We start from the raw sequence: 16,660 nt of genomic DNA, 5'->3' as shown, positions 1-16,660 counted from the left end.
CGCCCTCCCTACCCTCCGCCTTTCCTTTCTATCCCATGTATATACTTCCTTTCTGCTACAGTCTGGCATGCTTAGATAGAATGAGACTTGGCAATAAAAGAATTCTACATCTTTCCCTTTTGTTACTTACTCTGTAGTACTTTAAACTTAAATTTGTAAAATTTACATTAATGTCACTTCTTCCGATTTTCATGTATATTTCTGTTTTTGTTTAATGTTTATAAGCATGTAAAGTAGTTTGTCTTTGAGGTTTGTTTTGGTAACAAATTTGAGATTTTTGTCTAAAATCCACATATTCACTAGTGACTTTTAAATCACAGGCAATTTGAATTATATATATATATATATATATATGTTTACACACACACACACACATTGTTTTTTTTACCATTTTAATAGTTTTCAGGTAAATGCGGTTCATGTTAACTGCACATCGTTTTAGTCCACAATCTCAAAAACCAATTTTAGAAGTCAGAGATATAACTAAATTGATGTGAAAATAACTAGTACTTAGATTTTGTTTGTTTTTTGTACAAATTATTTTTGTACTTTGTTTTTTTTTCCCCCATTGAAGTATAGTTGATTTAGAGTGTTATATTTCTGCTGTACAGCAAAATGATTCAGTTATACCTATATATATGTATTCTTTTTTAAATATTCTTTGCCAGTATTCTTTATCATAGGATATTGAACATCGTTCCCTGTGCTATATAGTAGGACCTTGTTGTTTATTCATTCTATATAACCCCAGCCTCCCACTCCATCCCTCCCTGTACATAATTGTCTTTTGAAGAAACTTTTTAAAAGTAACTGTTTGATTTTGTTTTTAAGTATTTTAATTGTGCTTTTTTCAAAGTATTAGTCACATCAGACAAATTGTTTTGTAACTGCCAGGCCTCTAAACATTATTTTTAAATTTAAAATACATTTGTACAAATTACAGAGCTTTTCATAAAAATAAGTTCTACCCTTTGTCTTTAAAAAGTAAACAAATGTATACCTGTGGCGGATTCATGTTGATATATGGCAAAACCAATACAATATTGTAAAGTTAAAAAATAAAATTAAAAAGTAAATTAATATATTAAAAACATTAAAATGATAACTTGCATATAACCATTATAAACATTAAATATAATGCCCACCCAGCCCTCATTTTGTATTTTTAAAATCTGACATATGTCATCATTTCTTGATTTGATTTCTAATTTTTTACCAGTTGAGGCTTTTTCAGCATGTTTGACTGTTTAAAGTTATTTTTGCCTAAGAATGTTTTTGTTTCATAGTAAAATAAGAATTCCGTGACTTCTGTGTGTCTTCATCACTTACATCTAAAATGTGCCCATATATGCCTATCTGAAATTATCCCTGAATGCCTGTTCCTGCTCTTGAAAATCTGAGTGTGAGTATATAAGTGTGAAAGTCACTCAGTCCTGTGCAACTCTTTGCGACCCCATGGACTATATAAGTCCGTGGATATCTCCAGGTCAGAACTCTGGAGTGGGAAGCCGTTCCCTTCTCCAGGGTATATTCCCAACCCAGGGATTGAACCCAGGTCTCCAGCATTGCAGGCAGACTTTTTACCAACTGAACCACGAGGGCAGCCCTGAGAATCTAAGGTGCACATAAATATGCCAAAGGGAGAGTGGATACTTCCTTGAAGCTTATTTAATTGGTACAGGGAGAAAATAGCACCCTCAGACTCTGCAGGCTATGCTTGTATCAACAGAGGCTGTCTCTCGTGGACATGAAATGCTACTCAGTGTTTATTTTTGTCTTTTGGGGTGGATGGCTGTAGCCGATCAGTGGGTGTTTCCCAGAGGAAAATTAGAACTTCTGCTTCAGCCAGTGTGTAGTTCTGAGTATATTAACTTGCAGACTTTGCACAGGCAGTTGTGACTGCAACTCAGTTCATTTTAAGAGTACTCTTGGTGATTCACATTTCAGAAACTTGGACAATATCATGACCCTTTTCTTACCTGAACTGAGTCTAGCAAATATGACAGCAAGAGGTCTGGTGTGGTATTCTTCATGGAAGTACCAGCTATAAATGATCCAAAGGGTTCTCTGAGTTTAGTGGCAGGAGGTTAAATATAGAAAAGACTTCCAGCTGTCCTTCTTTGTACATTTACTTCAAGGCAGATGCCTCAAGAATCATTAGAATAACCAGGCTTTGTGTATGTTTTACAAGAACAATTACTGGAGAGTCTGTGCAATCAAAAATGTCCCCACCTTAAAGTAAAAGTAGATTTTTTTAATAGTAAAAGTAGTCACACAGATAGCTCATATTTTATACAAATTTTATCTTCCAAACTCACTTGAAGTTTACAAGTAATAAAGGTATTAGCTTAGTAACTTTATTCCTTAGAAAGTCTCACATTTATACACAAACCCCTCCTTCGCTCCCTCTAACATGCTTATAACAAGTTTAACCAACATAAGTTTTGTGGGAACTCACTCAACATAAGTGAGTATAACTGTTTTGCTGAATAGTTCACTTGAAGACCCCTACCATCCCCTCAAAGTTACCACATCTTCTAAGACTAGCTCTTCATCCTGACACCTTTTTTCTTTTTCAAAACTTAGAATCACTGTCTTCTTTTTCTCCCCTCCTCCGCCTCTAATCAGCCTGCAGCTCATTTTTTCATTCCATAAATACTGAATACCTCATCTGCTGGAGTATTAAAAGTAACCTTAATGGAGTTTATGAACCTTTTTGAGACTTAGTTCATGCATTTCAAATCTCTCTTATTATTTTACATCACACGAATCACAGGAAGTTCCTCATGAGTCGTCGTCTTCTACTTCATCTTGTGAAGTTCTACAGTTAATCTTCCCAAAATATTTCTCCTAAACCCTTCACTGTCTTTTAATTCTTTAATAATGAAAATGTATGCCTTTTGCATAATTTGGCCATTGAAAAAATTCTCTCATAGGCACTCACAGTATCCTTATAGTGTGATTAAGTAAAATATTCCCACTTTCAAACAGGAAGACGTTAAGTGGCAGAACCAAGAGTCACACTGTAGCACTTCAGAGCCCTGAGTTCTTTCTACCAACATCAGACCTTTGCAGCCAGACCTCACAGACCCTCCAGTCTGGCCCTGGCCTATCTCGCTATAGTGACTTTTTTTTTTTTTTTAATTCTTACTACACATACCTTCTACTGTGACCAAACATATACACTTGTTAATCTTTGTCTATGGCTTTCCTACTTCTTTATCTTGTTAGCATACTTTTTTGCAAAAGCAATTTTTTGACAGTATCCAGCAGTTTTGGCAGAGAAGGCGATGGCGCCCCACTCCAGTACTCTTGCCTGGCCAATCCCATGGACGGAGGAGCCTGGTAGGCTGCAGTCCATGGGGTCGCAAAGAGTCGAACACGACTGGGCGACTTCACTTTCACTTTTCACTTGCATGCGTTGGAGAAGGAAATGGCAACCCACTCGTATTCTTGCCTGGAGAATCCCAGGGACGGGAGAGCCTGGTGGGCTGCCGTCTATGGGGTCACACAGAGTCGGACACGACTGAAGTGACTTAGCAGCAGCAGCAGTTTTGGGGGGAAGAGTCTCTGCTGTCAAGGGGCTTCCCTGATAGCTCAGTTGATAAAGAATCCTCCTGCAATGTAGGAGACCCCGGTTTGATTCCTGGGTCGGGAAGATCTGCTGGAGAAGGGAAAGGCTACCCACCCCAGTATTCTTGGGCTTCCCTTGTGGCTCAGCTGGTAAAGAATTTGCCTGCAATGCAGGAGACCTGGGTTCAATCCCTGGGTTGGGAGGATCTCCTGGAGAAGGGAAAGGCTACCCACTCCAGTATTCTGGCCTGGAGAATTCCATGGACTGTATAGTCCGTGGGGTCTCAAAGAGACGGACACAACTGAGAGGCTTTCACTTCACTTGACTTCTATGCTATCAAAAATACTACCAACTCAAAATAGATTTTTTAGTAGTAAAAGTGGTTATGCAAACAAAAATTGCTCACATATTTTATACATTTTCCTTAATTCCTTATGTTTTAGGCCAGTTTTCATCTACCTACACTGTACCTTTTTCAAGTTTTAAGTCTACTCTTCTATCTTGGGTTTTTTCTGTAACTTGATTTTTTTTCCTCTTAAGACCTAGAATGCAGCTTCTCTTTGTTCTTCTCTCCATCCTTCCCTGGTCTTCTTTCATTCCTCTCTACCCACTTCCTCCTTCTCCCCTTTCACTTCTCCCCTCCCTCCCCAATTTATATGTGGAACTTACCTGTGATTTCTTGCTTATCTGTGTGTTTTATCTCCAACTAGATTAAATGATTCTAGAGGACAGGATTCTGATTTTTGTATTTTATATCATATACTTTCAAATATAAAGTTATTTTTGTATAGTTATTGATGGATGACTTTATAATTATATAGGCTAATAAGATAATTGAAGATGTGTTAAAAGACAACACGTTTTCCTTTCTTACAGAGTTAAAAGTTCTCCACTTAAACAGTCTCCAGGTTATCAGACAGAATTAGTTATACAGTTGGTGTGGGTGGGTGGAGAACCACCACAACAAATAACCAGTCTGGCAGTTAATTCTTCCTATGGATTGTAAGTATAATTTATGTATTTCTGTGTCTCTTCATTGTATTCCATGCATTTTTATATTTTTAAAAAGAGAATGGGTGATCCTTATTATATCACTTAAAATGTTGTATAAGCTTCAATGTCAGATCAAATTCAGTGTTGATTTGGAACATAATTCTGTTCTGAATAATTTACTCTGGATGTGCTTATTACTACTTCCTTATCTAAAGTTAAATATCTCATGGATCAATGAATCTGTCCTCACCTTGATGTACTCTGAGAAATAATTTCCTTGTTAATATTTGGTATAATAAAGGTCTAACATCAACCGAAAAGACTATGTTCTAAATTGATTCTGTAAATGTTGAACCACAGCTGCATAATTTATTCTTTGTCCTCCCATAGTTAACTTGTAAAAACTGTAAAGACATAGTAATAGCTTAGTAAAGTATTCATCTGTACTTCAGGTGTGTTTTTATTTATCAGTTCATGCCTTCAAGTGTATACTGTTCGTAGTACATACTTTTTAATATAATAGGATAGAATCATAAAGTATTTACTTTTGTTTTAAAAATCAACACTGTCAGGCTTCCTGGTGGCTCAATGGTATAGAATCCACCTACCAATGCAGGAGACACAGGTTCAGTCCCTAGTCCGGGAAGATCCCACCTCCCCAGAGTAACTTATGCCCGTACACCACAACTACTGAGCCTGTGCTGTAGAACCCAGGAGCTTCAACCACTGAGCCACGGACCTCAACTACCGAAGCCTGCATGCCCTAGAGCCTATGATCTGCAACAAGGGAAGCCATTGCAATGAGAAGCCCACGCACTGTGACTAGACAGTAATCCCGCTCGCCTCAACTAGATAAAAGACCATGTAGCAACAAAGACCCATTAAGTCAACATTGTGATAAAAGAGGAACCACATGCCAACTGTTTGGTCCAGAGCTGTTTATCTTGTGTAGGTCACTGTCTCCTTCCTTGATTCTAGCCCTAGGAACTCATTCCTCTTCCTTCTTCCTTCTAACAGCTACTACCACCTACACCATCTCTTGCATTTGTACACATAACTAAGACTGGCTACAGTCTGAAATAGTCTTCTCTTATGTCTTTTATTTGCTCTCCCACAATGTGAAAGTACAGACGTTTCTTTTGTTTTTTTTTTTAATATTTTGCTGTCCACAGCCATAAGAGAAACAAACCGGAAATAAGAAGCAGTAGAATGTTTCAAAGGAGGTTGCAGATCAGTTGCTCACAGTCCTGATTGGGTTCACAACTATATTTTGTTTAGGCTTTTTTGTGTATTTTTAAAATTTGAACTAGTTGCCAAGACTTTTTAATGTGAAAATCCATATTTAGAGCTTTAATTGAAAAGGTTGGTTATCTAGCCCATGTCTCCATTCCTGGTCGGCCATAGTTAGCAGGAGCTGAGGTGAAGCATCCCCTGTTTAGATGAGTTGTTCACTCTTCAGGTCACCACAGTACTTAGTTGGCATGTTCTACTTACCTATATAGCCCCTCTATGTATGTTAGTTCTCAACACCTGGCTTACGGGATCTTAAATGAATAAAGTTCCTTCATTCATAGTCGTTTTTATTCATAGTTTGTTTGTGCTTCCTGACTCATGATTGAGAAAGTATTTGGAATACCCCAAAGGGAGGCCTCCGAGATTTATGCTTTCTATGTTTTACCCTTGACTGTGCTGCTGCTGCTGCTGCTAAGTCGCTTCAGTTGTGTCCGACTCTGTGCAACCCCATAGACGGCAGCCCACCAGGCTCCCCTGTCCCTGGGATTCTCCAGGCAAGAACACTGGAGTGGATTGCCATTTCCTTCTCCAATGCATGAAAGTGAAAAGTGAAAGTGAAGTCGTTCAGTCATGTCCGACTCCTAACAACCCCATGGACTGCAGCCTACCAGGCTCCCCTGTCCATGGGATTTTCCAGGCAAGAGTACTGGAGTGGGGTGCCATTGCCTTCTCCAACTCTTGACTGTAGGGATTACCAAAACTTTTCCAAATGTATAGTGCCCTATTCCCCCTTAGGAACAAATGTTTTCCCCTGAGGAATTCAAAATAGTCAGAAAAATAGATGTTCTATTGCTTAGTGTGGAGATTTATGTCTTTGGTTAAATTTTACCTCCTACATCAGATTTTTTTGTTGATTTGTACACATTGATACAGAAGATCTGCAGAGCTCCATCAGAAGGCATATGTAACCTGTATTTGCATGTCTGTAATAGTGTTTTGTTTCAAAAGGAGTTTTCTTAAAGACCCATCATGCTTTTTTAGCCCTATAGACTACATTTTCTTCCAACTATGTAATTGTGCTAAAATGTTTGTTCTTTTCCTATTCCTAGGGTAGTTTTTGGCAATTGTAATGGCATTGCGATGGTTGACTACCTCCAGAAAGCAGTACTCCTCAACCTGGGCACTATTGAATTGTATGGCTCCAATGATCCTTATCGGAGAGAACCCCGATCTCCTCGTAAATCTCGACAACCTTCAGGAGGTAAAAAGAAAGAAATCCTGAGCTTTAGGATTTCCATAAATGCCAAGTTACTTCTGTGAATATAAGTATTTCCGTTAGGTAAATAGCTTATCTGATTGTATCTGTTTTGTATAAACTGTCAAAAAAAAATAATAAAAGGTATCAACCTCCTTTTTAGTTTTATATTTTTATTAGTTTATGCATTTGTTTTTAATATTCTAGAGTTTTATTTAACATTGGGAAGGGACCACAGTTTCAGACTTCTTTGGCTAAATTACTATGACAGGAAAATTTATCATTACAGAACAAAAGTTAATTTCATAGTTCTGTCCCTTTTACTGTTTAATAGTGTGAGACCAGCAGTTTATTGTTTTGAGTATCAAAGGAGTAATTTCCCACATGAAAAAAAAATGTAGATGCAAAAGTGAATTTCAACTCTGTGAGATACAGCATTCTTGGACAGCTTGGATTAAGTGCAAGCCCAGATCCATTAAGAATTCTCTCTATAGCATTCTTTTGTGTTTGCTAGATAATTAATCTTATTTTAAATGTTTCAATACTAATGCCTCATGGAACACATATATATTTTTAGCTGTTTATACCAGTACTCCTCACCTTTTTTTTTTCCAAACCTCATGGCAGACACAGAAAATGACACTGAATCTCTGGCATGTAGACAGATGTTAATGGGGCCTCCAGTGGTGGTAACTGGCCTCTGAGCTCCAGACTCCCCAGGACCTGCCCAAGGGGACCAGGGATTCAAGAGAACTCCATCTGTGGCAGATGTAACCTAACCTGTTTGCAGAATGCCACTGGGAAGCCCTTATCTGCATCTCCTAACTCAGGCTCTCTGAATTAAAATTCTTTCTGACATTCATTTCTCAGTTGCTTTCAGGACATTTTTTGCTGATACTAAATACCTCTCATAATTCGCAACAGAAGAAAAGAAAAAGGTGATGGGTTATAGACCTTACTGTCACTTTGGCAATAGTTGAATATTTTTTTCTGTTTTTGTCTATGTGATCATTTTGTCATGTGTTATCTTCAGCAGAAATTGTTGTCCCAACCATACCATTCTAGTATCTGTCTCCTTTTTTTTCTTTTGCTTTTCGTTGCTTCACTGAGGCATGCTGATTGCGACTTCTTGCATGTGCGGCGTTTCTAGCTTATATTCTGAATCTGTGAAAAAACTCCGTTCTTCTTTTTTAAGTAAGTTATTCATTCCACGTCAGTAAAGTCATGACAGTGTATTTTGTCTGTAAAACTATTTTTTTCTCATTTATTTTTAAAAGAGCCTATCAAAGCATTCTATATCTAAAATAATATACTCATTACTTAAATTCATCTCATAATATATAAATGAAAACAGCTACTGAAATATTTGTGTTCCAATCCAGTTTCTTTATAAAGCAAAGAAATTAATATATAGTGTCAGAAAGTTAAACATTGTCTTGATAGAGAAGGAGTGGTAAAAGTTTTATTACTCACAAAATTAATTTCTTTTCTTGTTAGTACCTCATCATAGCTTACATAAAATTACTAGAAATTAAATACCGAAATTCATCCAAGGTTAGAGACCAATTCTGCCATGTGATTTTAATTTTTTTTTCTTGCATTCCATTGCATCCTATTTTATTCTTTAATAAGCATTATTATATTATTCATATTATTATTTGCTTCAGTTTGTATTGAAGAGTTACACATTTAGGTATAAATGTGTAAGCAGGAAAACTACTTAAGTTTTTATCAGTTTAAGATGTTATTGTTGTTATGCTCACTTGAACAATATTAAGGAGAAAGAAAAAGTTAAAAATTAAGAGAAAATTATTTTAAAACATACTTTAACATTTTAAGAATATTTGTGTCTTGCCTCTAATATATATTATTTATATTTTAAATTAAATCAAATATAGAATAATTGTTACTAAAATTCTTTGATTGCATTGATGCAAAAAAGAATTTTTTGCTAAAGTGTATATTTTAGCATATATTCTTGAAGTGAAGCCCAAATACCATGAAATTGTTCTTCTGTCTTTCATAATAGATCAGTATGAATGGAGAAACTTTTTTTTGCTGCTACTTGGTGCTAGTAGGTTTTCATAAAGAATATGATGGCACTCATGAAATTATTTTGTGAGATAAAACATTGTCATTGAAGTGTTTTGTAGCTGTCTTAAAATACAGTTGAACTATTGACTAAAATATCTACAGTATTTTCATAATAAAAATTATGAAACTCACAGGGTACAAGTAGGGGTGGTGAAGTATTCTGGCTACATATATGTATCTGCTGATTATCGTAATTCTGTTGGGTTGTTGACCAGAAAGTTCAATTGGGTTTTTCTATACCATCTTACCAGGTAGTACAGTGGTAAAGAATCCACCTGCCAGTGCAGGAGGCAAAAAGACATGGGTTCCATTCCTGGGTCGGGAAGATCCCTTGGAGTAGGAAATGGCAACCTACTCCAATGTCTTTGCCTGGAAAATTACATGGACAGAGAAGCCTGGTGGGGTACAGTCCATTCATGTCTCAAAGAGTCAGACACCCCCCGACACACACACATACCATCTTATGGAAAAGCCCAAACCAACTTTTCAGCCAGCACAGTGTTAAAACAGACCAAATTCTCTACCCTCATGTAGCTCACATTATACTGGAAAAGACAGAGTTTGAAAAGGTAAGTGGTATATAGTAAGTTACATAGAGGTGCCAAAGGAAAAAATAGCCAAATGAGGGGGATTTGAAATAGTGACAAGGGTGTTACATTCTAAATAGAGCATCTTGAACGAAGATTTAAAGGAGACAGCTGTTCTCCTTGAGGATGTCTGTAGAGAGAACATTTCAGGTAGAGAATAGCAAGTATAGTGGCTCAGAAGCAGTGTAACTAGTGAGTTCAAGGTTACAGTGAAGGGTCAGTGTGGATGAAAGAGTCAGGGAGATGGTGAAGTAGGTAGGAGAGGAAATAAAGTCAGAGAGGTAATGGGATACCCATAGTCACGTAATAAATACCACAGTCATGTACCATAGGATCATACACATCAACCAGTCTTCTTGGACTTGACTAGCTTTTACCCTGAGTCAGATGGAAAGCAAGCAAGGGATTTTTAGCTTATTCCAGAATTTAATAACTAAATTATTCCTATCACGTTTAATTTAGCTTCCTAAATGATTCCTCCTAGGCTATTTTAAGAAGGAAAATTAACATCTCTCACTACATTTTTATAGAGTTTAGTTGTCGTTCAGTCGCTAAGTTGTGTCCAACTCTTTGTGACCCCATGCACACACGAGGCTCTTCTGTCCTCCACTGTCTCCCAGAGTTTGCTCAAACAGTTGACAAAATACCAAAGACTTAAAATTTCAAAATTGATTATTTTTATTCAGTACCAGGCTCATTGTAATCCTGGAATATATTATCACTATTGATTTACTTAGTTGAGGAATATGAGATCACATGGTATTTGTCTTTCTCTGCCTCACTCACTTCACTTAGCATAATGTCCTCAAGGTCCATCCGAGTTGTCACAAATGGCAAAATTTCATCATTTTTATGGCTGAATAATATTCCATTGTATATTTATAACTCTTTTTCATCTAGACACTTTTTCATCAATGGACACTTGAATTATTTCCATATATCTCTACTGTTTAAAAACCTGTTATCTTAAGGCTTTATCAAGAAAAAGTTTATTTATATATATAGATATTATGTCAGAGATTAATACATGCATACCTATAATTAATCTATCATCTTAGAATTATAAAGAACTAGTTTTGCTTTTTTTCTAGAATCATTAGTTTGATGAAAGTTAAAAAGAAAAAAAAACTGTCATTCAAAAGCTCCCTATTCAATGAAGACAGTAATACACAGTTCAAAATAGAAGACACTCCTTATAAACTCAATTCAGTACTCGTGTGTGCTCAGTTGCTTCAGTCATGTCTGATTCTTTGTGACCCTATGGACTGTAGCCCACCAGGCTCCTCTGTCCGTGGAATTCTCCAGGCAAGAGTACTGGAGTGGGTTCCCATCCCCTCCTCCAGGGGAGCTTCCCGAGCTAGGGATCGAACTTGTGTCCCTTATGTCTCCTGCGTTGTCAGGCAGGTTCCTTACCACTAGCGCCACCTGGGAAGCCCAGTTCAGTGCTTAGTGAAAGTGAAAGTGAAGTCGCTCATTCGTGTCCGACCCTCAGTGACCCCATGGGTTGCAGCCTACCAGGCTCCTCTGTCCATGGGATTTTCCAGGCAGGAGTACTGGAGTGGGATGCCATTGCCTTCTCCGAATTTAGTACTTAGCATTCTCTAAATGTTACTGTAAGAGCTCTCTTAGGGACTGTAAAGATTGTGACGTTATGTCTTTTACCAGAGGAATAGAAAGGTAGATACTGTTAATAACGTGCACATACATTGATTTCATACCTGGTAACTTCTGAGGCCTAGACATGCAGCTTTTGTCCAGCTATCCCAAGCTCCCTGGCTATGAGTGTCCTAGATGGCATCTTCCAATAGAAGGCTGTTTCATCTACACTGGAAATCTGTTGACTGGTCTAGCCACCTCCATTAATTATCTTACTAGACTTCCTGGATAACTTGCTGCTTCACTTTGTACTTTTATGTTGTGGAGATGGCTTCTGTTCCTAATCCTTATGAACCAGCCTCTTCCAGCTTCAGAGTTTTGTGCAGCTTCCATGCCTCTCTCAGTCTTCATAAAATTAAAGAGAGTTAGGGCCTTGCTCTGGATTGGGTTTTGGGTTAAAGGGATGTTGTGACTGATGGAATCTTCTATCCAGACCACTGAAGCTTTCTGTCTGTCAAAGAGTAAGGCCATTTCACTTGATCATTCATGTGTTCATTGGAGTAGCACTTTGAACTTCCTTCAAGAACTTTTCCTTTGCTGTCACAACTTGGATAACTGTTTGCCTTAAGAGGTCTAGATTCTAGCCTTTCTGAGTTTTTGACATGCCTTCCTCACCAAGCTTAATTATTTCTGGTTTTGGATTTAAAGAGAACGGAGAGTGACTGACTGACTCTTCCTTTCACCTGAACCTTAGAGGCCATTGTAGGGTTATTAACTGATGTACTTTTAGTTTTGTGTCTCAAGGAATAGGGAAAACTGAGGGGAGAGAGAGAAAGAGAAAGATGGGAAGGGCAGGTCAATGGAGCAGTCAGAACACAGATGTTTCTTAGCTAAGTTTGCTATCTTATGTGAGTGTGGTGTGTGGTGCCCCAAAACAATTAAAAATAGTAACATTAAAGATTGTGATCACAGATCATCATAGAAAATGTAATATTTCAAACTCTTTTGTTATTATTATGAGAATTAACGAAGATACGACATACAAACATGAAGTGACAAATACTGTTGAAAAAAAGGTCTCTGTAGGCCATCTCCATGCAGGGTACCCGTAACCTTCAATTTGTTTTTCAAAAAAAGCAATTTCATCAAAATGCAATAAAACAAGGTATGATTGTATTTTAAATGTTGCAAATTTGATGGTACAAAATATTTTCTTAATTATTTGTCAGTAATATTTAAGGGAGTGTATTTGAAATATACTTAGCAGAAACAACTTTGAGATATGAGTTGAGAGTCCCTATAATGTAAAAAAAATCACCAAAAAAGTAACCAAATATTTTCCCTCAAGAGAAATTTAATAAGCAGTGTATCATATGCCCTCAAATCACTGACTTTGAACAAAATCCTGTGTTATGTCTAATGTCCTTGAAGAACAGCAGATTGAAAATTGTTACTTATTTAACTGATGACTTCTGTATTAGTTTTAATATCAGAACGCTCCTATATTCCTGTCTCAAAGCTATTAAACATAATATCAATGCCAGCGTAGTCTGATAACCTGCTGAGTTTTTAAAAATGGACTGTCATTAGATATGTACTGTAAATAGCAGGTACAACTGCACTTACATAAACTTGTGTGTGGTATGACTTGGTCTGGCTTTTGTTTTTCAGCAGGTCTTTGCGATATTAGTGAAGGGGCAGTAGTCCCAGAAGATCGCTGCAAATCTCCAACTTCCGGTAATTTGCTTTTTATTTTATTAATAGTTGTAGTGCTACAAAAAATATAATGTGCAAAATTTTTATAGATAAACATTTAAAATACACCTACATGGAGCTTTTGTGTTACCTATTTATTCTTAAAATTATAACTATATTCTTTGCATTCTAATTAAGTTAAAAGAAATGCATTAGATAAAAATCTACAGGTATTACCTGTTGAGAGTAATGCAAGTGTTTTCTTAGCTTTCTAATATTTACACTTTTGGGGGGGAAATAGATCTTATTTCTCATCGTTGGATCAGAAGTTTAGTTATCTGCAGTCTTGTCTTTGCTCCTGGTAGTCCTGGAGTCAGCTGGTAAAATAGTGCTCTAATCCTTGAATAATGTCTATTTAAATGTTATGAGAGATTTTGTTATGAGAGATTTTCAACACTTATTGTCTAATGGTGACTGTGGACAGTTAGAATAATTGTAGACTAGTTATATTTGGTTTGGATTTGATCAAAGTAATATATAATTTTGTAGCTATATTAAAGCATTTGTCCTTTGTTATCCATATATTGGCCTTATGTAACCTATGTATATGTTACTGTTTCAGAAGAACATTACTTTTAATTCTCCTTAATTAAAACTAGGAGGATCCTGAATTTATTGTTTTTTTTTTTTTAGTGGATTGAAAATTTGCTAAAATTTAATAAGTTTAACTTCGTAATTTTAACAGACATGTTTGAAGGCTGGATCTTTTCATCAGCTTTCTCCTGGAAAGACTGTTCTTAGCTTAAAGTAACACTGTTCATGGACAGATTTTGATCTTCCATAGGTAGTTCTGCGATATCATAAATAGTTAAAAAATAGGAAAAACTAAAGTGCATTTTACTTCCTCATATTTCAGTTGACCATTTTATTAGCTATAGGACCATAAAAGCTTTTTTGAGGTTTTCTTTTTAAAATTGCATTTTCCTGATACTGCTCAAGCTAATCATTTCTTCTCTTAAAATATATACACCTTCTGGTTTTCTTATTATTTAAGTTCCACATTTAAGTTCAGTCATTACACTAATAAAACACATACAACTATAATATATATACTATTATATACTATATTAGGGCTAAACATTGGTAGCATAACACTGAACAAATAATGTGGAGCAGTATGTACTTCCTGTCTCACAGGATGAAAACTATTTCTGAATATAATTTTGAATTATAATCTCTCTTAATTATTGCTATTTTTCCTCCAACTATATACAGTACTATTCTGATCTTCTCACCTTAGCTCAAGGCCATATAATAGCAGTTATCAGTATGTTAAGTCTGTAAACCAAACTGGAAAACATGGACATGTGATATATTGTCTTTTAATATATTAAATAACCATCAAATGTGTTTTAACAAGATTTATCCAAAGTATATTAATACTCCTTTTAATCCTAAGGCATACTTTCAGTAGGTGTGTATAAATAACAATTTGAAATAACCCAACAAGAGGTAATTGTAGATAAATATGATCAGTTCAGTCAGTTCAGTCGCTCAGTCGTGTCCGACTCTTTGCGACCCCATGAATCGCAGCACGCCAGGCCTCCCTGTCCATCACCAACTCCCGGAGTTTACCCAGACTCAGGTCCATCGAGTCAGTAGTGCCATCCAGCCATCTCATCCTCTGTCGTCCCCTTTCCTTCTGCCCCCAATCCCTCCCAGCATCAGGGTCTTTTCCAGTGAGTCAACTCTTCGCATGAGATGGCCAAAGTACTGGAGTTTCAGCTTAAGCATCATTCCTTCCAAAGAAATCCCAGGGCTGATCTACTTTAGGATAGACTGGTTGGAACTTCTTGCAGTCCAGGGCACTCTTAAGAGTCTTCTCCAACACCACAGTTCAAAAGCATCAATTCTTCAACACTCAGCTTTCCTCACAGTCCAACTCTCACATCCATACATGACCACTGGAAAAACCATGGCCTTGACTAGACAGACCTTTGTTGGCAAAGTAATGTCTCTGCTTTTCAATATGCTATCTAGGTTGGTCATAACTTTCCTTCCAAGAAGTAAGTGTCTTTTAATTTCATGGCTGCAGTCACCATCTATAGTGAATTTGGAGCCCCCAAAAATAAAGTCTGACACTGTTTTCACTGTTTCCCCATCTATTTCCCGTGAAGTGATGGGACCAAATGCCATGATCTTAGTTTTCTGAATGTTCAGCTTTAAGCCAACTTTTTCACTCTCCACTTTCACTTTCATCAAGAGGCTTTTGAGTTCCTCTTCACTTTCTGCCATAAGGGTGGTGTTATCTGCATATCTGAGGTCATTGATAGTTCTCCTGGCACTCTTGATTCCAGCTTGTGTTTCTTCCAGTCCAGCATTTCTCATGATGTACTCTGCATATAAGTTAAATAAGCAGGGTGACAGTATACAGCCTTGACGTACTCTTTTTCCTATTTGGAACCAGTCTTTTGTTCTATGTCCAGTTCTAACTGTTGCTTCCTGACCTACATATAGGTTTCTCAAGAGGCAGGTCAGGTGCTCTGGTATTCCCATCTCTTTCAGAATTTTCCACAGTTGATTGTGATCCACACAGTCAAAGGCCTTGGCATAGTCAATAAAGCAGAAATAGATGTTTTTCTGGAACTCTCTTGCTTTTTCCATGATCCAACGGATGTTGGCAATTGGATCTGTGGTTCCTCTGCCTTTTCTGAAACCAGCTTGAACATCAGGAAGTTCACGGTTCACATATTGCTGAAGCCTGGCTTGGAGAGTTTTGAGCATTACTTTACTAGCATGTGAGATTAGTGCAATTGTGTTGTTCAGTTCAATTCACTTCAGTCGCTCAGTCATGTCTGACTCTTTGCGACCCCATGAATCACAACACGCCAGCCCTCCCTGTCCATCACCAACTGCCAGAGTTCACCCAAACTCACGTCCATCAAGTTGGTGATGCCATCCAGCCATCTCATCCTCTGTTGTCCCCTTCTCCTCCTGCTCCCAATCCGTCCCAGCGTCAGAGTCTTTTCCAGTGAGTCAACTCTTCACATGAGGTGGCCAAAGTATTGGAGTTTCAGCTTTAGCATCAGTCCTTCCAATGAACACCCAGGACTGATCTCCTTTAGGATGGACTCGTTGAATCTCCTTGCAGTCCAAGTGACTCTCAAGAGTCTTCTCCAACACTGCAGTTCAAAAGCATCAATTCTTCAACGCTTAGCTTTCTTCACAGTCCAACTCTTACATCCATACATGACCACAGGAAGAACCATGGCCTTGACCAGACGGACCTTTGTTGGCAAACTAATGTCTCTGCTTTTCAATATGTATCTAGGTTGGTCATAACTCTCCTTCCAAGGAGTAAGCATCTTTTAATTTCATGGCTGCAGTCACCATCTGCAGTGATTTTGGAGCCCAAAAAAATAAAGTCTGACACTGTTTCCACTGTTTCCCCATCTATTTCCCGTGAAGTGATGGGACCAGATGCCATGATCTTAGTTTTCTGAATGTTCAGCTTTAAGCCAACTTTTACACTCTCCACTTTCACTTTCATCAAGAGGCTTTTGAGTTCCTCTTCACTTTCTGCCATAAGGGTGGTGTTATCTGCATATCTGAGGTCATTGATATTTCTCCCAG

At 37.4% G+C, this 16,660-nt stretch overlaps 1 protein-coding gene across 4 annotated transcripts in view; it reads left to right on the top strand.

Annotated features, from left to right (window-relative positions):
• Positions 1-16,660, top strand: part of STXBP5 (syntaxin binding protein 5 (tomosyn)) — a 158,251-nt gene that overhangs the window by 99,388 nt on the left and 42,203 nt on the right. For all 4 annotated transcript variants that reach the window (XM_010862562.1, XM_010862561.1, XM_010862559.1 and 1 more), the window contains exons 17-19: positions 4,451-4,576; positions 6,910-7,061; positions 13,004-13,069. In XM_010862562.1, the coding sequence (XP_010860864.1) occupies positions 4,451-4,576; positions 6,910-7,061; positions 13,004-13,069 (344 nt within the window). The remainder of the gene's footprint in view (positions 1-4,450; positions 4,577-6,909; positions 7,062-13,003; positions 13,070-16,660) is intronic.

The sequence above is a fragment of the Bison bison genome, unplaced genomic scaffold, assembly GCF_000754665.1.
Source record: "Bison bison bison isolate TAMUID 2011002044 unplaced genomic scaffold, Bison_UMD1.0 scf7180017864483, whole genome shotgun sequence".
Taxonomy (NCBI): domain Eukaryota; kingdom Metazoa; phylum Chordata; class Mammalia; order Artiodactyla; family Bovidae; genus Bison; species Bison bison.
The sequence above is the reverse complement of the archived record's forward strand: the minus strand, read 5'-3'. Positions and strand labels throughout refer to the sequence as shown.